Here is a 23,681-nt window from a genome sequence, read left to right as displayed (position 1 = left end):
ACACATCAGAGCCTTTATACAAATTAAAAAAACCTATTTAGTCAATATAAAAACCAAATTTAAACCAAAATAGTATAACATAAATATATATATATATATACTTACTCATAGTAGTTGATGTGTTTTTCAAGAAATTGCCGCCAGTGGTTCCTTAACGGGTGGTTTATTAACGGGTGAACTTAAAAATAAGAATAATTCTAACCCTCTCATATCGAACCACAAAAGTCAAATAAAAAAAGGTTATGTGAAACTGTTTTGTTTTACATTAACTAATTCAATTGTGTTTAAAATCAAAACTAGACAGACTACGCAAGCGCATTGTAAATGGTTTAAAATGCCATCAAAACTAGACGGACTACGCGAGCGCATTATAAATGTCTATTAAACGCACGAAAATCTCGGAAAAAAAATTACTTTTGCAACAAATATCAACCTTGAAATCTCAATGCCGCTGGATGACCCGAAATAGCTCTGAAAAATGTTTTGCTTTGGATGACGAAAATTACTTCCAAAGTTACTGGCCCCTCTCCATAACGCAAATTCCAGGAAATGATCATTATTATGCAGATAAAAGTTCTACAATACCTCCAAAAGTAAAATACAAATATAAACACAAGTTTGAGCATAAAGTGATGCTGCAGATTTCTATTTCTGAGTGGTTTGGCTTTTAATCAAGAAGTACATTAGAATGTTTAAAGAAAATAATGATTCCGTTTCTTCAAAAATATCGATCAGATGGCGATTACGTGTTTGGCCCGATAAAGTATCATTGAATTATGCCAAAAAACACAAGCCTTTTTCGAAATCTAAAACATCCCATATGTACCAAAAAATTGCAACCCAACAAACTTGCCTCACTGTTGTCCAATTAAAGATTTCTTTTGATATTTGAGTTTGTTAGTATACAAAAATAATTGGAGACTATAGAATTTCAAACAATTGATTACCCGTATCAACAGATGCATTCAAATTTTTGTAAAAGTATGATAGAGCACTTCTTTAAAAAAAATAATATTGTTAGCATTTCTTGTAAAATATTAGTAACTTTTTAAGAACTAGGGTTTAAAGTTGTTTAAGTAAACTCAAGGATTATGTAGGTGCGCATGGACGCCCATAGGATTTTTTAATGTTTGAGATATGATACTTTCACGCATTAAACATAGCCTAAGCTTAAAAGTGTTTACCCCTATGTCAAATTAGAATGCTTTGCCGAAATCACCATGATGAAGGTCTGGGAATTAAAATGCCCCAAAACTTTTGACCTCCTAAAACCTCCTAAACGTATGGGAGTGATGTGGTAAAACTTTCAATTTTATCATCTTATTCTAAATTTATATTCATCAACATGTTGTAAATTTTATTCAAAAATTGTTCAAAATTTATGACAACGCAAAATTTGCAGCCATGCACCAAAAAATGAAAGGGTTTTTCGCATGGTCTTATTTTTGAATGAAGTTTAATATCTGTCGATGAATTTAAATTTACTCTTGAAAAGTAAAGTTGAAAATTTTACTACATTAATGCCCTCACATTTTTGCAGCGGAGGAAAGCAAACGTTTTAGGGCATTTTTGTTCCCACGCCTCCATCATTGTGGTATTTAAAAAGCATCCTCATTTGGCATAGGCATGAACACACTTAAGTTTTTAGGTTGCAAAATGGATGAAAGTGTCATATCTGAAACATCAAATAATCCTGCGGGCACCCGTGTGTGTGTGTGTGTGTGTGTGTGTGTGTGTGTGTGTGTGTGTGTGTGTGTGTGTGTGTGTGTGTATGTGTATGGATTATAGAAGTGTTTATTCAAATTAATCACAAAATTTTTTTTATAGATGTCTGTTGTAATTAATAATTTCTACCTTATATATATTGTAAATATCGTTTGTATTTGTTATACTAGGATGAAGCTGAATACTTTTTTCTTGTCATTTTTGGCTCAGAAGCTTTTCTTAAGATTATTGCAAAGGGTTTTGTTATGCACCCAAATTCATATCTTAGAAGTTTGTGGAATGTTATTGACTTTTTTGTCGTTCTTATAAGGTATATGCGTTGTGTTTTTGTATTCTTTTAAATTAAGTGATTTTTAAAATTGCTCAATAAGTTTCTGGTCTATTTGTAGTTTTTTTTTAAATTTTTTAAATTAACATACTCTTCTTCAATAAATTTCAAAGAAAAAATTTATCCTTTGACTTTTGTCTTCTGTCATCTAAAACATGGGTATACTTAAAAAAACTTTTCTTAGATCACGCCTTTAATACAGTGGAGAAAATAGAATTAGCCTCACCATCTACTGATCCAATATTTTGTAAATCTATAAGCAAGTTTGTGCGGTGCATCTTTTGTATCCACACACATATAATTATTGTTACAAACAACAACTTTTTAGATTATAATATAGCATAATTAAATTGCGGTACATTTGATAAAGCCATAAAATGTATAATAATTGATATTTGCGGTAACAAATAGAATTAGCCTCATCAATAATTATTTTCAGTTTACTTGTATATTTTCATCTGGTGATATGCATTTGTGACTTGGTTTTTTATTATTATTTGTAAGTTAAACAAAGACTGTGAAATTAGTCTCATAAAGTTTTTAACATTTGGTTTTTGATACCTTAATTTGAAATGGGACGTGGTAAGCGTTTAACGAATGAAGAATTAGCAGTAATCAAAGCATACAAAGATACAGGTTTATCTAATCAGGAAATTGCAAAGAAAAATAAAAGATCTCCAAAAGTGGTTAATAATTAATTAAAGATTGGCGTTAATTATGGAGCTTATAAAGAAAGTGGTGGTAAACATAAAATTGATAATCGTACTAAACGAGTTATTGTGCGTCGTGCTGCTACTCAGCACATGACTGCATCTCAAATTGAGAAATGAGTGTGAATTTCACTTTTTAACAAGATAATGATGCTATCCATAACTCAAAGCTTACAAAAGCTTGGCTTAGAGAAAAAATACTTACGTAATGGAATGGCCCGCATCTAGTCCAGATCTTAACCTAATTGAAAATCTATGGGGAATACTTTCTAGAAAGGTTTATGAAAATGGTAAGCAATTTGAATCCACCTTAGAGCTGAAAGCTCGTATCAGAGAAGCTAGGAATGAAATATCCATAGAAACTATCCAAAAATCTTGTGACTAGTATGTCAAGTCGCATATTTAAAGTCATTAAAAATTGAGGACGCAATACTATGTATTAAATAAGCGTAAAAACAAAACGTTTTCTGTATTTTCTTGTATAAAACGTAAATGAGGCTAATTCTATTTTCTCCACAAATTGAATACTTTTAATTTTTTTTCCATTTGTAATTAATTAAACATACCAATTTATAAACTTTTTAGTTGTTGTAGAAGATAATAAGAAATAAAGTGGACTTAATAATTGTTTCACTGCCGTTTTTGTTAAATTAGAACGAAATAAATGTGAGGCTAATTCTATTTTCTCCGCTGTACGTATGGTTCTCATTTATTCATATCTTAATTATACATATATTCATATTTTAATGATACAACACTAATATAACCAAGTCAAAAAAACTATTCAACTAACAAAAAACATACAGATTATTACCAAACATAGACAGTCTCTCATATTAAAATGTACACAGTCTCTTACATTCAAACGTACACAATCTCTCGCATTTAAACGTACACAGTCTCTCACTTTCCAAACCATTGTTTAACAAACGGAATTTACTAAATGTTTACCAAAAAATATATATCATCTAATAACTTTTATGTATATAATTGGTAAAGATACAATTTCAAAATTCTTTAAAGCATTATTAAATAAAATTTAGCACAAATACCAACAAAAGTATTCGAGTAACAATTATGTTCAACGCAAAACTATAGACAATTTAAAAAAATTCTCAATAACTATTAGATGAATAAGTTGATCAGTAACGATATTAAACCAATTACTTATTATTAAGCTATTAGCCGAGAGGTAGGGGCAAAAGGGGCATACATGCCCCGAGCGCCAAGATAATTGGGGCGCCAGAAAACGAAGCACAAAAATTTCTTTAGAAATGAAACAATGTAAAAAAGTTTCAAAGTCTCAACGCAGCTTTGTACATCACAAATGATGCTTAACAAACCTGATTGAATCCCACATCAGTTTCCCACAGGCATTTTACCGTAAATACCTTGTTAACACGATTTTTACTAATTTTGCCAAAACATTCAACAAAGTGTCACAATAAATTTTTTAGAAGGTTTAAATCTATGACATTTGAGGCCAGCTATTAAACTGGATCACTGGCTAGCTAGCTGATTAACAATAACGTGTGTAACTGGAGAATAAATATCTGAGATGAAAAAGTTGGTTAGTAGCGTCCCTCAAAAATCATTTTTTGTATCCATTCTATCTGTGTTCTTTGTCAATTACTTTATAGACTGCATTTATTACCATACCAAATTAAACGTCGATTTTGGAAGAATTATATGAGTTATCGATGTCAATCGATGTTGCAGCGATTTTGATTCTCAGCATTGGAAAATCTAGCATTGCTTTCCTTTATCAATACTAAATTTTTTAAGTATAAGTTTTATTGATTGTGTTAATAAATAAATTAAAATTTAAGATCTTAGTTTATTCTTCAGGTGCAGTCCCGCTAGATAGAAGCTTTACAAGCTTTTGGACACCAGGAAATCAGCTCAGTTTGCCGCTATAAAACTAATTGCAAAACTGCTACAGGAAAATCACTACTGCAGTGATTTTCCTGTAGCAGTTTCAATTAGAATTTACGGAAAAACGTTTGATAATAGCAAAATAACGATGATCCTGTAAATGTATTTAAATTCTTAAACATCAGCTTGGAGGATGTATCTTCAATGTTGCAAACCATCGTTTCATTCAAAAAATTTAATCTAAATTTGGCAAACTGTTACTTCAAGATCCTCCTCCATCTGGTTGAAAAATCAAAGGTAAAAATCAAAGCTTGTGAAATAGAAGGCAAATGAAATATATCTTGCATCTAGTATATTGAAAAACAAAGGCTTATCGGATTTTCAACACATGACAAAATAATAATTTGTTAAAAAGTTTGTTAAAAAGCAAGAAAAAAGTATTTTCAATATTAATTTTGAATAATCTGTCTATTAATCCTAATCAGTAAATGTTAAATGTGCTGCATAAGTGTTATTTAATTCAGAATGCGTTTCATTAAAATATTAATGTAAAACAACAGTATAAGTAGCTTGTATAATTTTGCATGCTTTTAATTTAAATTCCTTTTAAAAATATGCATAATAATAGGGGCGACTAGTTGCTACTATGCCCTGGGCGTCATCAAGGCTCTCGGCGGCCCTGTGTGTCAGACTAGAGATTTATTGTCTAATATGTTATTAGTGAAACTTTGGTGTTTTTGAATGCATTTTTCATACTTTTTAGTTTACTTAATTTGGTTCAAAATCATATGAAAAAAAACGTAGTACATTCTCTGGATGTAAGATCAGTTCGTGCAGTCCGAGTATTGCGTCCTCTCAAGTTAATTACAATAATTCCAAGTAGTTTATTTAATAATTCTTATTATTGAAAATATTCTAAAAACAACTTTTTATGAGAGTTTTTACGTTTTTAGGTGTACATATCATCATGACTTCTATTATGAAAGCAGTTGTACCTCTTTTGAAAGTATCGTATCTTTTTAGTTTCATGATTGCTATTTATGCTATCATTGGTTTACAGTTTATGGTCAACAGATTTAAATACAGCTGTAAAAACGGTCTGACAAAAAAATGTAAGTAATATTTTATGGTTAAAACAATTTTTTTGAAAAACTTTATGTTTGGTAATAATTTTTAATTCTTAATAGTAATAATTTATTTTGATTACTTAAACATAAAAATGTTCTTTCTTTTAAGAGAAAGTTAACTTTACAATCTAGTTAGAAGTTAGCCTCACAACATAACTACTCCGGATCGGTTCCGGCTGCGTCCTTTATGAACAAAAACTAGAAATTTTGGAACTTTTTTTTAATCACATTTGCCAACCTAAATCTAAATTAATTACAGCAATAAAATTTTAATCAACTTTTATGATATAACAAGGTTAATGTATTAATATTACTACTCTACTACCGCATACTACATTTGAAAAGAAAAATGTTTTGGGTAAACATACATTTTTTTCTATCTATTGTTTACCCAAATATAGAGTTTTAAATTCTAATTTTAGTTCTAATTCTACCCAGCGGGCACGGTACCTAAAGATGTCTTTTGAACGTTCCAAAAACGTTTAAACGACGTCATTGTACGTCTCGTGTCCACTGGGTAGTATAGTTTTTAAGATATGAATAATTTTTGATCATTAAATTGCGCATCAAATATTTAACAGCATAATATCAATATAAAAATGTAATATAAAGCAATATATGTAATACTGTAAGAATGTTTCCATTTATAACTTATAGTGTTGTTATCGACTTCGACTAAATCGACTAAATGTCGACTAGTCGAAAGTCGAAATTAATCGACTTTGAATATTCGAATAGTCGAGTTAATCGACTATGGACATACTACTTATCTACTAAAAGGCAGTTTAGTGGAGTAATAATCTTAAAATTCTTATATCTTTTCATTAAACATTTCATTTAACTTTTTAATATATAATTTTTGTTTGTTCATTTAATAACAATAAAATGTACAATTATAACTATTACATAGTTTTTTGTTTATTTTCTTTAATTTTTATTTAATTCAAAGCATGTTAATACTATTTATACCTAATTGAACTTTCAATTATATATTTGATTAATATTTTTATTATTTTGTTTACTTGATGATTATGATTCTTATTTATGACACTTTGCCTTTTATATATGCCTCCAAGCTGGCTAGCAGCTCTGGGGCAAATCTAAATTATGATGCTTTAAAATCTAAATGCCATCTATACAATCACATTGTAAATACTATTTTAATAACTTTTTATATACAAAAAAAATCTAAATCATTGGGGGATTATGCTGTTGTAAGAGCAGCCCTTCTCTCATATTATTTTGCTCCATTATTATATAAATGATATTATATTTAAAAATATAATTTTGTCTTATATCATTATTAAAATATTTTTAACTTTAAGAAAAATAGAAATATAAAGTTTCTTTATTACTTTTATTACTATTTATTACAAAAAAATAAATTATTTCCTTATATCGACTAAATCGACATTTAGTCAGCTTAGTCGATTTTAAAAATGTATTTGTCGATTTTAGTCGACTTTCGAAAATATATTATTCAATTTAGTCGACAGTCGGATTATTTAATAGTCTGAATTATTAACCCGGCTCCGGCTTCACCAAAAACAGCGGCTTCCCGGCTCCTGTCAATGATCTGTCAATCATTGACAGACTAACAAGTTATGTTAATTATCAGATTGGATCAAACCTTTGAAAATTAAAACATAATGTTTTAATTTTCAAATGATAAACTAAATAAGTCTGTTTATCTTCATGCAACACGAACTTGTCAGCGTCAGATGAAAAATAGGAAACATTTAATAAAAAGTATAAGAATTTATTAGGTAAATTGATTATATTGTAACTAACAAATGCTAAAAACTTTTTTTCTCTGGCCTAGTATTGAACTTCGAGAAATCAGTAACGTAAAACAGTAGTTAATAAATTTAAGCTTCCTAAGTGGTTAAGACCTATATGCAATTCTAATATGGTTGAGATACTTAATAACTTAATAACAAAGCTAAAAAAAAGATAGTAATAAAGAGAAAATAACGAAACAAAGAGTTTGTTAAAGAACAATTCTGCCATTGTTATATGTTGGAAGAAGTCATTGATCCCGTTTCACCTTCGTCCCCTCTAACAGGGGAGAACAAAATATTTCTAAAAAGGCGAAAAATGATTGTCAATTTGCACATTCTAACATAAATGCATTATCTGTCCGCTTTCTCCATGGTATCTTTTTAACTCGACTACACATGACTTATACTATTATTTCATCTGTTTTTAAATAAAATTAAATTGACGCCATTTCTTGACACCACTTGAGAGCACCATACTTGCAGCCTCTCGGAAAACTTTTTGGTAACCGAGAAAAAATTTATTGCACTTTGAAAAAAATTATTAAGCAGTAACGTTACTACTTTACACCGCTTATTTCCCTCAGATAACTTTTTCCCTCTATGATTTTGTACTATCAAGAGGCCATTCCATGGAGGGGATTTCCAAATCAGAGTTTTCCAGTTGTTTTAATAGATTTGATATTTTGTTATTTTATACAAGTAAATATTATGTTTACTAAAGAATTTTACAATTAGAAAGTATGATTATATAGTATACGTTAGCAAACGGAAACAAATTGATTTTTAACACAAAAGATATTGTTAGCTATTTATCTGAAAAGAAAAATACTGCTTTAAGTGACTGGTGGTCACCAGCTTTAAAATTTAAATGGAATCACCCTAAAAAGGATAATAATTATGTTTTAAGGGTAAATGTAACGTATACAGGCCTTATGGGAATTTCGGGAGATTTGATTTCTATAACTAATGAAACTCAAGCTCTTTTTTCTGTGCCACTTTTATTCACAAAAGGGACACAGAAAAAAGAAACCAATGCTATTACTAAAGAATAAAGAAGATGGTATTAATGAATTTATTTCTTTATTAAACGAAGCTTTTATGAGTGAGACTAGTCAACGTCTTAAACGTGGTGAAGAGTACTTAGAAACAGTCAGAAAGAATATAAACGTAAAAGATATAGAAAGCAGGTGATCTTATCATTACAACACAAATGGCTGAAGAAATAAAGAATTTCTTTCCAATAGAAACAGATTACAATCTTTTAGTAAAAGGAGTGATTATTGCTTCTAATTTTAAAATTGTAAACATGGTTAAAAAAGGACAATCAGTAATAAGAATTTTATTGAGCATGGATAAAACTAAATTTTATGATAAAAAAAAACTTTACTTAATACAAGGTATAAAGTAGCAAAAGTTAATGGAGAAAAAATTTCAAATTTTAATATTTAATATTTAAGTTTCAAATTATAATATTGAATATTGCTATCGTTCACTTTGGTAGCATTTGTATGAGTCCGATGGGGATTTCACTTCCACTTTATGCAAAAGCGGTTATCGTAGAAAAAACAGTAGAAGAATATTTAATCTCAGACTTTGAGTAAAAAAAAAAAAAGACATTAATGAAATTTTAAATTAAAGAAAAACACATTATATATATAGTTGAAAAAAACATATATCAAATTTTTTTCCGAAAGATTAAAATGGATTTTACTAAAATGGAATTTAATTTAGCAAAAGCAAAAAAAGAAGAATTAATAGAAATAGCTGACTTGTATAGAAAAGCGTTTGACAGCTATGTAGAAAATTTACATGGTTATTGAATATTTAATCTTCGAAGATGTTTTAGGAAAATTGCTGGTGAAGCAACCGCTTGTAACACGTAGTAACACGTAGCAACCGTTTGTAAATATGTTCCACTTAGAATAAAAAGTAAAAATAGACAAATTGAATTATTTGATAAAATGAGTCTTAAATTTGCAGAGAGCTTTAAAGAAAAAACTCAACATCAATTAAAACGTAAAGAACTACCACAAGAGCTTATTATGATGATGGCAAAAGAAATTCTTAACTGTTACTCTAATGATCTTACAAAAGGATATAAACTAGCTTGTTTGCGAAAAGATTTAAGAAATTTTTTTTTAATATAGCAAAAAATGAAGAAGTAAACAGAACTTTAGTAGCTTATAGGAAAGATTAAAGAGTGACAACATCTAAAAACAACAATTTTAAAAAGCAACTAATTAGAGAGTGATAGTTATAACAATATGATATAGAAATAGACCCAGTAAAAGCTCAAACTCTTGCTGATCTTAAAGATTTCATACGTGATAAAGTAATTACTCTCGCTCAACGGCGAGAAGAAGTTGCTGCATTAGCAGCAGTACCAATGAGAAATCAACTTTTAAAAAGAAATTGAAAGGTTAAAACTGTTATAAAGGATTTCTTTAAACCAAGCTCTCAGCTAGCTCCTCAGCCAGCTCCAAGGCCAGCACCTAAGCCAGTCCCTCGGCCAACTCCAAAGATTGAAGATCCACCAGAATTGAAACTTTCTTCAAAGAAATAAATGGTTAATGGTCGATGGGTTGAAAATTAATATTAACAAACTTTGAAATTAGCAAACAAACTTGTGGATTATATTAGCCAGCTTGTGGATTACATTAGCCAGCTTGTGATTATATTAGCCAGCTTGTGGATTATATTGCTAAATTATGGCAATGCCACAGACTTGAATCTAATGCACTTGTATTCATAAATGAAATGAAACCTAAAATTGAATACTTAATAGAAAGCAACATTGAGCAGAAAGTAACAATGATTTTAGTTGCTGAACTAGAAAGAACATCCCCTAACGGCGATACTGTAACACAAATCGTCTACCTGTCTCAGATGTTACTCCTATTATCATTAAAAATGACATTAAAGATTTACCTGATACATCTCTAGCAAGAATTAACGAGCTTCTTGAAAAGTTTACTTCTGAGGGTTCAGGTTGGCAACTGAAGCGTTGTGAATCGCTACACATTGGATTTGCAAAATATACTCCATTCAAAGGTAAATCATATATATTAAGACTTCAAGCTGCATTCCAAAGCGCTGCGTTGTAAATGTTAAAAACACAGACAACCGCTGCTTTGAGTGAGCTATCCTTAGCGCAATGTACCCAGTTGACTCTCTTAAAGCTGATCGCAAAAAAGGGGAGAAGTACGGAAGAAATCATTCAGATTGCACATCAAAGTAGAAGAGCCATCTTGGAGAGCCTAATTTTGATGGAATTGATTTCCCAGAAAAAATAAGCAGTATTACAAAGTTCGAACGTAGAAGCCCAACACTTTCAATCAATGTTTTTGCATGGAATAATGGCTTATATCCATTATATATTAGCAATGAAAAAGATAAAAATTGATGTTGATATTTTACTTATTCAAGAAGATTCAAAATAACACTATGTTTTGATTAAAAATCTGGCTGGAATGGTTTATTATAATAGCAAACATAAAACAGCAAAACATCCTTGTCGTCGATGTCTTCATGTATTAAGCGCTACTGACTTATTGAAAGCTCATCGCGAGGATTTTTTGAGGATTAGGGATAAAGCACAACGCACGGTGATGTCTGAAAAAGGTAATGATGATGTATTAAAGTTTATAAATCAACATAAACAAATGCGAGTGCCTTACTCTATTTATGCTGACTTTGAGTGCTTGAATATTCCAGTGGAAGGTACTCCTAATGATCCAGCTAAAAGCTCTACTCGATTGGTTGCAAAGCAAGTTCCGTGTAGTAATTATTACCTTAGGGTTCGGAGTGATGGTTTTACTGAAGCTTCGACTTTATATTGCGGTGCTGATGCAGTAGAGCGCTTTCTAGCTGGCCTTCAAACTGATCTGGAAAGAGTTAACACAGTTATTGGAAATCCAGAAAAAATGGTGATGACTGATGCTGACAAAATTTCATATAATAATACAACGGTTTGTTATATTTGCGGCGAAAATCTGGGTAATATTAAAGTAAGAGATTACTGTCATGTAACGAGAAAATATTGAGGTACCGCTTACATGGAATGCAATCACAAGCTTCGCATCAGACCCAGTGTGACTAAGAATCCGTAGTCTTTCACAGTTTGTGTGGCTATGATTCTTATCTGATCATGGAGGCTCTTGGTAAAACTGAAAATGGTAAGGTTAGCTGTATCCCTAACACTATGGAAAAATATATGACGTTTAGTTTGGGTCAGTTGCAATTTATTGATAGCTTGCAATTTAACAACTCATCTCTCGACGATTAAGCAAAAAATCTTGAAACAAGTGACTTAAATATAACTATGATAGCGAGCAATTACTTTTGTAACCTAATGGTTTCTACCCCCATCAATACGTTGACAGCTTTGATAGATTTAACGAACGATGTTTACCACCTCAAAAAGCTTTCTACTCAAAACTATCAAGAGATGGTATTAAGACTAAAATTTATGAGCACGCGCAAAATGTATAGAATGCTTTTGACTGTGAAACGTTCGGGGATTATCTTGATATTTATTTTAAAACGGATGTTAAACTTTTAGCTGATATTTTTAAGAAGTTTAGAATGACAAGTAATACCTACTACGGTTTGAACCCAGCACGCTATTTTAGCGCTCCAGGTATGAGTTGGAATGCACTCTTAAAAAAGACTGGAGTGCAGCTTGAGCTACGTACTGATATTAACATGCATCACTTTATAAAAAAAGGGTTACGTGGCGAGATGAGAATGGTCTCAAAAAGTTGACGCTCCAAAAGGTTTTATAGTAGAGGTTGATATTGAGTATCCTAAGGAACTGGATATTTATCACATAAAATATTTGATGGTTATCTTGCAGCTATCCACAGTACGAGAGCTAGATTAAAATTAAATAAACCAATATACGTTGGACAAGCTGTTGTAGATCTTAGCAAGCACCTAATATATAACTTTAGGTACCACCAAATTAAATTAAAATATAATGAAAAAGCACAATTCTTTACACCGAAACTAATAGTTTATTGTCCCAAGTGGAAACGAAAGATATTTACAAAGATATGAAAGAAAATAAAGATAGTTAAGATTTTAGAGAATATCCAAAAGATCATCCATGCTTTGACGAAACTAATAAAAAGGTTGTCGGTAAATACAAGGATGAGTCTAATGGCCGCCTCATCAAAAAATTTATTGGGCTGAGACCTAAAATTTAGTTAAAAACTGTAGTGTAGTGCTTAAGATCTTTTTTAACTGTAGTTAAAAAAGATCTTAAGCACTACACTACAGTTTTTAAACAATGAGAAATTAAAATTTATTTTCTAGCCGCAGACATCTATGGGGTTAAAATTGTTTTTTCTACAGTTAAAAAAGATCTTAAGCACTACACTACAGTTTTTTACGTAAAGCTAACAGTAAAAAACTGTTAGCTTTACGTAACATTCAGCCGGGTTGTGTAGGGCTGACTTTTTGTGCTTTATTTTAAAAACTGACTTTTTGTGTTTTATTTTTGTAACATACCAACCTATTAAGTCGCCCATAACTGCAGATCCTACGACGAATAAATATTCATTTGTTTTTTGTTCTTCGCTTAGCAGTTTGTTTTTGGTTGATAAAAATCTTTGAGTTCAGTTGTGGAGGTAATTTTAGATGTTCTTCATTATCAGTTAAACCTTTTTCAACAATCAGTTTGCGATATAGACGACTAGCTTCAACATAGTCGTTTATTGGGCTGAGACCTAAAATTTAGTTAAAAACTGTATTGTAGTGCTTAAGATCTTTTTTAACTGTAGTTAAAAAAGATCTTAAGCACTATCACTACAAACAATGCATCAAAGAGCAAATTAAACTAAAACACACTCAGATTAGAATTAACAGCAAGGGGCATCAAATTGGTGTATATGAGCAAGTAAAAACATCTCTATCCCCTCTTGATACCTTGATATCTTGAGCGGTGGATTGTTTAATATGGAAATACAACTATAACGTGTGGGCATAAACTTATTTAAGTATTCTATCAGGAGGTAACTGAGTTCCAGACGGAACAAGTTGCAACTCTTCTCAAACGAATTGTCTATTTGGTCCACCAACTGGACAATAAAGAGCTGGTTGACCTATTTGTCGCACAACTGAATCAATAGAATAAGTATTTAAAGACCAAATAGGATCATTAGCCCTTTTTTGACCCCCTTCTAGCTCACCTAGATAATACAAGTAGCGAACTTTTAAACAATGAGAAATTAAAATTTCTTTTCTAGCCGCAGACATCTATGGGGTTAAAATTGTTTTTTCCATTTTTATTGTATCTATTGGTTTTTTACCTTGTAGGCGCGTAGTTTGGCTAATAATTTTACAACATCAGGTAAACCTTTTACCCATGCAACTAATCTTTCAGATTAGTTGCATGGGTAAAAGGTTTACCCAGAAAAACTTTTTGGTTAAGGAAACCAAAGTTCTTCTTTGTCAGAAACTTTTGCAGCAACAACAAGCTTGCTGCAAAAGTTTCTGACAAAGAAGAACTGCTTTTTAATAGCTGCAAGACCGCCCCAATACGCTATTAAACTATTGTAAATCTTAGAAAACTCAATTATAAATTTATAATTAGAAGGACGTGTCTACAATATAAAAAATGGAAGAATTATTAAAAAACACAAAAAGAAAACACCTCGTTGAGGTAATAAAAGATAACAAAGAAGAATTTGATAAGTATGCAAGTGAGTTGTAGGGTAAAACGAGGTTACAGCACTGTTTTAGATTAGCTAGGGTTAGCAGCATCGAGCGCACATATGAATATGTACTTTACCATAGTTAAAAATAAAAAACTTTGTGATAAAGTTATTTTAATGACTGAACTATTGCCTATTGAAGAAAAAACTAAAATTTCTCAAGTTATAAATAATTTAGAATAGCTTTTAACATTCGCTTTGAAAAATATATTTTATCAAGTTCAGTAACTTTCGATATATTCGCTTGTTATATCTGGGTCAGGAGCTAATATTTTTAATTTTACAATGTGAGCTCGTAAAGCGTTTCTTTTTTTTTTCCACAGCTTCCTGAGCTTCTTTATGATTCATTTTTATCTACAAGGATACCCTTGTTCAATTATGATCAAATTTTCTGCTTGGAGGGCAGCTATGGTAAAAATACTTTACAACTTCAAGCTGGTTAAATCTAATTGCCTCAATAAGAAAGCTGGGATCCCATACAAGAAGATAATCTTCGAGCATCATTTTAACTGTGCTGAGCTCTCCTTTTCGACAAGCGAATCGGCAAATATCCTCTCGAGGACCAACGCTTTTAATATTGTTTTGCCTTGTAAGAGTTAAATCCATCTTATTATTAATGAAACAAACTTTCAATTTAAGATCTGAAAAATAATATATATATCAAAATAGCTCAAGCATTATTAAACTTGCAAACGCGTTTTCTTAATCTAGTCGAAGCTAAGTTTTACAGAAAAGAAGGTCTTATGCAAACATTTGATCAAGCTCATCAAACATGGCAATCAACAGTAAACACCCGCCTTGCTCTAGTTAATGCAGCTCTTGTTGCTGTAGGACAGCCTGGCAATCAAACTAATCTCGCTGATGCAATTGTCTTTCTTAGAAATGCATTTGGTGTAAACGCTGATCCTATCTTGGTATCTCCCTCCCTGAACCTTAGTTTAACTATGTTGTTTGAGAACTCATTGCCTTAGCAAGAGATTATGCTTTTGTTGCTTCAAGCTTAGGAATTTGTGGTCTAGCTGCATCTATGTTCAATTAGATAAATGCAACTATATTGTTAACCAGCAAACTAAGCTGTGTTCATAAAAAGTATAAAAAAAACAAAAAAATTTTAAGAATACAAAAATACAAAAAAATTAAAAAAACTGTTAGCTTTACGTAACATTCAGCCGGGTTGTGTAGGGCTGACTTTTTGTGCTTTATTTTAAAAACTGACTTTTTGTGTTTTATTTTTGTAACATACCAATCTATTAAGTCGCCCATAACTGCAGATCCTACGACGAATAAATATTCATTTGTTTTTTGTTCTTCGCTTAGCAATTTGTTTTTGGTTGATAAAAATCTTTGAGTTCAGTTGTGGAGGTAATTTTAGAAGTTCTTCATTATCAGTTAAATCTTTTTCAACAATCCTTTTGCGATATAGACGGCTAGCTTCAACATAGTTGTTTATAGAGCTCGACTTTCTCCTTGGAGTCGAGCATTAATTTTATCAATAGCTTCAGTTCGTTTTTGATTCCACACAGTTGTAGCTTTTTGTAATTGCTCAACAGCTTCATTATGTCTTTAAGATTTTTCGAGCATTTTTGTGCTTTTATCTACTCCAAAAGACTGGACTATAAACCCAGACCCTGTAAATGCGACAGCGTTTGCAACTGCCCCAAAAATGACCATACAAATCTCAGCCTTTTTTTAATTTATATTATGCTTTTTTTTTTCCAAATTATTATTTTTAATTTTTCATCATTTTTACTGGTATCCATTTATAATCTACTAGTTTTTGTCTAAGAACTTCTCCAAAAAAAGAAAAACTAAAAACTTTCTAATATCACGCATTTCAAAATCAAGTTAAGTCTGCTTTCAATCTTTAACTTTTGAAAAGATAACGGAAGCTGCTAGTGTTCCAGCTACTACAACAACGCTGTAATATAATACATCTGCAGCTTGTTTTTTAAAAGGATCTGGGTTTCCACTGCTAGTTGTGGGAACTGTTGTAGTTGTTGTTCCAAGTGTTGTTGACATGCTTTTAATCCACCTAAACCTAAACTAAAAGGTTTTATATAGGATTAAAATCATTGCTCTAAACAAGAGCTAAATGTTACTCCAAGAATTTTTTCAAACATTAGATATTGAGCAATGGTAATACCACAGCTTGGTTTGAAAAAGTCAACGCTCTCGAACCACTTCTCGGTTACTGTAAAGTTAATACAAAAAAGTCGGAAAAATTCAAAATGATTTTTCTCACGTTTTCAGCAAATTCCATTGCTTGATAAATGTTTGCTATAGAAATAGGCGGTGGGCATGAGTTTTACATTTAGAGAATAGTCTCACATATATATATAAAATTTTTTATCTTTAATAGATGAAAAATACTATTGAAGGATATCTCCTTATTGTAGGAGCAACAAATTCTGGAAAAACAGAGGTTGTGCTCGACTTGCTCGACCGACGGCCAGATGCTTTAATACTTCTAATATGCCCAACCGTTGAATACGATGAAACACATAAAAATAATAAAAAAATTGTTCACAACTAAAGGTTTCATGTCGTACCCCCGTTTTAAATTGAACGGTGTGGCGTTCAGTGTGTTTTAGAACTTATTAGTAAAGTTATGGAAGGAAACGAATGTACTTTTATTGTCGGTGATTGTATTTGTGAAAATGACATGGATTCGCAAAGGTTGCCACTAGCTAAGCTCGCTTTATCAGGTTGCCACATAAAGCATTCATTGTGACTTTTAGCTCAAAGGTATACAGGAATACCTCGAGTCGTCCGAGACCAGCTAAGCTGTATATTACCACTAAAAGATTGGTCAAGCTTCAGAATAATTATATAAGAAAACGGTCTACTTATAAGTGAAGAGATAAAAAACATCTTTATTCTAAACCTTACGCTGCAGCATTAATATACTTACACTCTCACGCGCATAAGCGAGTCGAGTTGCTATAGTTTTAACAATAACAAATTCATTTTTTTTTAGTGTTCTAATCTTAGGTGTTGTTATTACATTGATTTGGAGAATAGAAGTTTTAAATATATATACAAAATTGTATCATGGAGTCAATTTTTGAAGAACTAGTTGATGAGGAAGAAAACCCAGTTGAAAACTCAGTTGAAACAGAAGATAGCTCTGTTAGTTTGTATAGGTCAAGGCTAGCAGCATGAGTTTCAGGAGGAAACAGTTTAAAACTTCTTGGAAGAAGACTAACTCACCAAGAGCTAAATAATATGACAACTGATGAAATAGTTTCACTTTATAGTGAATACACAATGCGGATTGGTATAAGCATGGGTACAGGAGTTTCAAAAATAGCAACAATAACCTATACAAAACTTGTGAAAAAGTTTTTCCCATTTAGGAATCATGATACTTTAAAAGCTGATCTTGATAACAATCCAGTGCTTCAGCAAGCCTTATGCATTTTAGCTGGTGAATTTTATTATAGATTTGATATCAATCAACAATAAAATGCCTATTAGAAAACAATTTATTTACATTTACTTTATGACCTTTATCGAACAATTACTTGTTCGATAAAGGACAGTCATGCGTAACTTATAAATTAAAAAAACTCTTTGTTCTTCTTATGGCTCAACGATGGAAGTGCGTAAAATTATAAGGAAAGCTGTCTTACTAACACCACCGAAAGTAATTTTTTATATAAAGTGTCCAGATATTGATATATATAGTATTACAAAGAAGGAGAACCAAGTCATATAATATATGGAGGCTCTCTTGAATATGATGGAATAAAATCATATATTACTTGAGAAGCAAATAAAGTATGTTGGTATGCTTTTAAATATAGATTAACATTAAATGAGTTAAATTTAAGTTTTCTTACAAAAGATTTACAGCCATTAATAATTGGTGAATGTATATTCGTTTTTGAAACACAAACTTAATAACAATAAGCAATCCTAAACAATCCTCAATAATTGTTAGCAATTTCTCTAAAGTAATAATAATGATTGAACAAACACCTAAGCCTAAATTGAAATCTGAAAGAAGAATACTAGCAGAGCAAGTCGCTGCTGCTAAACGGAAAGAAAAAAACAGGCTTTGCTCTCAGAACTAAGTAATCAGAAAGAAAAAAATCTTGAAATTGGAAAAAGAAGAATCAAAAACAAAATTAGTAAAACAATAAAATAAAAGTAAAAACTATTCTATCTTCAATTTTGAAAAAAATTTGCGCCTGAGCCTGTGTCAGCGCCTACGTCGTTGTTCAACTTCTTCAACTTGTTCAAAGTTCTTCAACTTTGTTCAAAATTCTTCAACTGAAAGCTCGCCATCACTTAAAACCCTGGAAATTAATTCTTGCAGAGATGATCCAGTTTCAGTAGCTGAAGTATATTATATGTGGTAGCGTTTGCTGCTGCTGTTATACTTTTTTTGAATTAAACTGAGCATTTTAGAGATAATTCCACTTTTTTCTATTATTAATATTATATTACCTGTTTAATTGTTTAATTCGCAGTTACATCCATCCCAAATATCAAAAACTAAACAACAAGTAAATTTAAAAGTCAATTAATCAATTTCTTGAAACGATTGTAAAGGAAGTCAGTTTAAATTCGAATGATCATAAACTATAAAACCTGCCCCGATAGATCCAGTAATTGTAGTATCTAATACTCTTTGACGGTTTCCTTTCAATGTTGTCGCTTTGGAAGATAACTTGTCACATTCTATTGTATATCAGTAACAGTTTATGTTTGATATACAATATATCGTATGCCGTAATATAAAACAACTAGTAAACCTTCAAATATAACTATGGCAGTTAGCTCCTCTTTATGGTTGTTTTTATCAATGTATTCATTATTTTTTTCACTCAGTTTTGTTGTTTTTGTTGGTTTTTTTTTTTGTTGGTTGGTTTTGTTGTTTCTGTTGGTTTTGTAGTTTCTATTTTTACTCCATTTAAGCTTGTTGTAAGCCCAAATACTGATTCTGAAGCTTGTAAAAGTTTATAATCCTAAGCTATTAATGATCTTGTGATCAACGCAAGATAGTTTGGAATTAAATAAAGCAAAGGAGCTAATACAAAGTCTAAGTAGCTGTTTGCGTTTTCAAGAATTTGCTGATAACTTGCAATGCCTCCGGCAAAATATGAAGGACGTGTAATGAATTTTTCTAATGCAGCAACAAACTCATGCTGAGCGTCATGAGCAGAAGTCAATAATCGAAGACCGAGTAGCCAACTGAGCAGAAAGCAGTGAAACAGCATAACACCTGGTTGATTCTGAAATGCTTACAAGTCCTGCATTTGCAAGGCCACAAGTAATTTCAGGAAGTTGACCCATAGCAAGGTTAATTACACGTAAATCAAGTGTTTTTGAATCTTGAAAAATTCGGCCACATCCAGCAAAAGCCATGTTAGTTGCAAAACTAAATGCATTAATGTATGTGTTAGGTCCATCTCCATCAATTCAATTACTAGGTTTATAACCTCTAACAACAGACTCTGCAGTTCCAGCCCAATAATATGCTTAAAAAACATTTGTGTAATTCGGTTTAAATAAAAAGTTTTTGTTTATAAAAACTACTGGGTTTTCTAAATCAGAAGTTGATAAAGGACATGCTGAAATTCCGTTTGTCAGTTTTGGGTTAGGTGAGCTTGAAAGCTTTACATCGTCAATACTTAAAATTACATTAGGTAGTGGTATCTCTTACTTATTAATAAAATTAGGATCGTAAGTGTTTCCCCCATTCCAAGATAAGACTCATCGCTGCCTGATGGAGGTTCATTTGTTAAACCTGGATGTTCGTAATGAATTTGAAAAGCTGCTTTTATACTTAATTTTAAAACATCTAAAACTGAGTTTCCAATATTTTTATTATTTAACGTTACAAATTGTTTTGCAATATCTCCTGCGTTAGCAATTCCTGGAAAAGCCATTTTAATATTAGTTATTTTCTTTTATATCTAACATTGGGCTGTGAAAAGTATTTAACTATGAGATATATAAAAACTACAAATGCAATAACTAATGTCCATGCTTTATCAGTAAGCCACATAACAGCTGTCGCCGCTTTATCAATCAACCACCATATAAGACTTCCGATATATGAAGTCGATTTTAACGCTTTATCACCAATCCATCGTAACAAATATGCAAGATGCTCAATAAAATTTTTCTTTTTTAATTTTTTATAACCACCTTTATCAGAAACTCCACCACCTTTATTGGGATCACTACCACCTTTATCGGGACCACCTTTGTCTCCTTTATCTGGACCTCCTTTATCAGGCTTTTCATCTTCTTTGTCTCCTTTATCTGAACCTCCTTTATCTGGCTTTTCACTAGCTTTATCTGAGTATGGTTTTCTTTTTGGTTTATCAGTATAAAATTCTATTACAAACCCTATTATACTTCCTATTTAAACATAGCAACAGGTTATGGTTCTGTTCTAAATATATATCGAACTTTATCAAAAAAAGCTTTTTTTTTTTTGATAAAGCTCGATATATATTTAAAAAAATGTGCTACGAATATCTTGAAATGCACTTTAAGAATTATTTTAAATATTTTCATAATCTTCATGAGTTTTTTAATAATGCTGCTCTTGCATTTTTTAATAATTCCTTTTGTGTTTCAATTTCTGATATTCTAGCTTCATTTTTCGCTTTTAAATCTTGATATTTCTTTTTTGCGTTTTCAAATCTTTCATTTGCTTCAAGTAATACAATTTGTGACTTGTTTAACATTATTTCTAAATCTCTAGCCGCTTCTTTACTCATAGCACCAGCATTTTTTTCTTCTTCTAAAAGATCTTGATTTGTCTTAAATATTTTTTCCCAACTTAACCTTTCTTTCGTATAATTATTAAAAGACATATTAAGCTCAATTAGCATTGTAAAATGTTGTTCATCAAAGTTAATCACAGTTTTGGTGATTAACTTTGATGAACAACATAAGTGCTAAATTATTTTTTGCTTCAGCATCAACAAGCTTTAATTTAAGATTTAATATTTCCTTTGTTTGTTTTTCAACCTTAATACCTGTCTCCTTACAAATAGTTTGCAAATTTTCAGCAGAGTCAGTTAAATCCTTTGGTGTAACTTTTCGACCGTCCACATTTTTAAAAACATTATTAAATAATTCTTCATAATGTTTCAAAAGCATTAATTACATTTGTTGTTATAATCGGTTTATTCCCTAAAAAAGTTATGCCTCAAGCTTTAAAATCTTCTACTGGTAATTTTGATGGTTGTGTCCATTGTGTATCATTTTGCATTGTCAAATAATTTCTTTTAAGTGTAGCTCCAACTTCAAAGTCAAAATAAGTATTATGGTCATCTTTTCCAAATTTTGTATCATTACTTATATCATTATAATTTGATCTAAATCTTGCTCTGCCTAACTTTAAATTATAAACTAGTGTTGCATACCATTGTCTAACTTTATTAGTAACTTCAACAGTATCTCCTTTAATTACAATTACAGGTATATTATTCATTTATAGAATAATTTTTTTTTAAAACACTAGCTGTTGTATCTTGAAACTCTTTTAATGAATTTTCAATTTGCAATCAGTGCTCTCTTTCAATTTCAGCTCTATCAAAAATATCTATCTCATCAATAGAACCGTCATGGTCAATAGGTTGCATATCCCGTTCAGCCCAATCACCCTTTTCACCCCAATCCACTTCACCTTTTTCAACTAATGGAATATATTCAGTCATCTTCCAAAGAACTATATATTAGATAGTAACTCCTCCGCTAAATACTTAATAAAATGGCTTCAAGTTTAAATAGTAGCTATGGAACCTTATTAAATCCTAATCGGGATTCAATAACAAGACATGGGCCTAGAAGAGATTATAACAGTTAATCTTAACCCATCAACTATTGCATCTCCTTCACGTACCGCATTGCTTGTTCGTTTTCCTACTTTATCTCTAAACATGGTCGTTGTACATGGAACTATCCATTTAATATACGACATTATTTTAACCTGAGGTATTGGCTTAACTAGTCAATACCTCGGGTTAAAATAACGGAGATTACTGGAGCGTTCGAGATCTGTTCCTCCCATCAACTCAACGAACTTTACCTGACAGGTTAATTCAAGGTATTGATGATCAAGCTAACCCTGGTAATTTAACCATCCTAAGATCAGGATCTTCGACAGGTAGCGCTACTGGAGCCAACGATGCAATTCCTCCTGCTTTTGGACGGTGGCCAGCTCCTAATGGGTCCAAGTACTGCAATCCTCTTGCCTTTAAATTTTTTAATGTAAAAGGACCATTCCGCCCTTCAAGTTTTAGAGATCAACTAGAATTTAAAATTATTTTTAGTGACCGTACGCAAGTTATTATTTCTATAGACACTTCAGCAACTCCAAGTTATTCACTCAACAACATCGCTTTGCAATATTAAAATGTCTGTAACCTACAGCTTGCTAATAAAGTATCATATGGTAGCGTAAGCCGCTTCGGGCTTGCTTTTAAACGTAAAATACGTCACCGTCGTGTTCAGCGTGACACAACTCAAACCTCGTGGCTTTTCGATGTAAGCATTTCATGTGAGAGTCTCAAGTACGTTCTCATATACTGCCCTCAATCAACTAATTTTGCAAGACAACCAGAAAAGTCTAACGCTGTGATGAATATTACAAAAATAGATACCCTAATAAATGGACAGCCTAACCGTCTCTATTCCGGAATCTAATGGAATGTTACCATACCTCTTTTTCGAAGAAATGTACCGATGTCTTGATGGTTCTTCCCGTAACTCAAGAAATGAAACAAATATGTTAAATATTGAAGATGGTTTTCAAGCTGTGACACCTAACGGATTTTATGCAGGTACCCAACAATTTTTAGCTATTAATTTCAGATCTGCAAGCGATCAGCATCTATCAGGAAGTGGTCAAAAAATTAGAAAACACAGGAGATGGTATCAAAATAAATATTTCACAAACAGTTGGTACTGGTTAAGTAGACGTTGTTGTCTTTCTTGTCATGGATGCTGTCGCTCAGTTCCAGCAAGGACATTTCCGTAGTGTTGCATATTAAAAATTAACAAATACAATCAACACGCTGCTAACATAATAATTGATAGCCTCCCCTCCATGAAATGGCCACTTGATAGTACTAAACCAAAGAGGGGAAAAGTTTTCTGAGGGGGTATCGGAAAGTTTCTGAAGAGGGGGTCAAAGTGAAATCAAAAAGAGGTGTCGAGAGGAAAGTTACGTCAACAAAAGTGATAGCGCCAAGTGGCGTCAAACCCGATTGCAGAATGTTTTCGACGGGTGAAATCGTCAAGTGGCGTCAAACCCCCATTTTACTACAACTAAGTAGTTTTAAATTAAAATTATTCATCAATGAAACGTTTAAATACATAAATAACTTTAAATAGGAAATTTACTCTCTTACCCGCGTTAACTTTAAACAAATAAATGCATTTATGTTTTA

The 23,681-nt window shown here is 31.4% G+C and overlaps 1 protein-coding gene across 3 annotated transcripts in view; it reads left to right on the top strand.

Moving 5' to 3' along the window:
* The window catches only part of LOC136077124 (voltage-dependent R-type calcium channel subunit alpha-1E-like), a 196,415-nt gene that overhangs the window by 3,206 nt on the left and 169,528 nt on the right, over window positions 1-23,681 (top strand). For all 3 annotated transcript variants that reach the window (XM_065791765.1, XM_065791766.1, XM_065791764.1), the window contains exons 3-5: window positions 1,896-2,035; window positions 5,402-5,517; window positions 5,592-5,750. In XM_065791765.1, the coding sequence (XP_065647837.1) occupies window positions 1,896-2,035; window positions 5,402-5,517; window positions 5,592-5,750 (415 nt within the window). The remainder of the gene's footprint in view (window positions 1-1,895; window positions 2,036-5,401; window positions 5,518-5,591; window positions 5,751-23,681) is intronic.

This window comes from Hydra vulgaris, chromosome 02 (assembly GCF_038396675.1).
Source record: "Hydra vulgaris chromosome 02, alternate assembly HydraT2T_AEP".
In the NCBI taxonomy this organism is placed as follows: domain Eukaryota; kingdom Metazoa; phylum Cnidaria; class Hydrozoa; order Anthoathecata; family Hydridae; genus Hydra; species Hydra vulgaris.
Note: the sequence above shows the minus strand (reverse complement) of the source record. Positions and strands in the feature narration are given on the sequence as shown.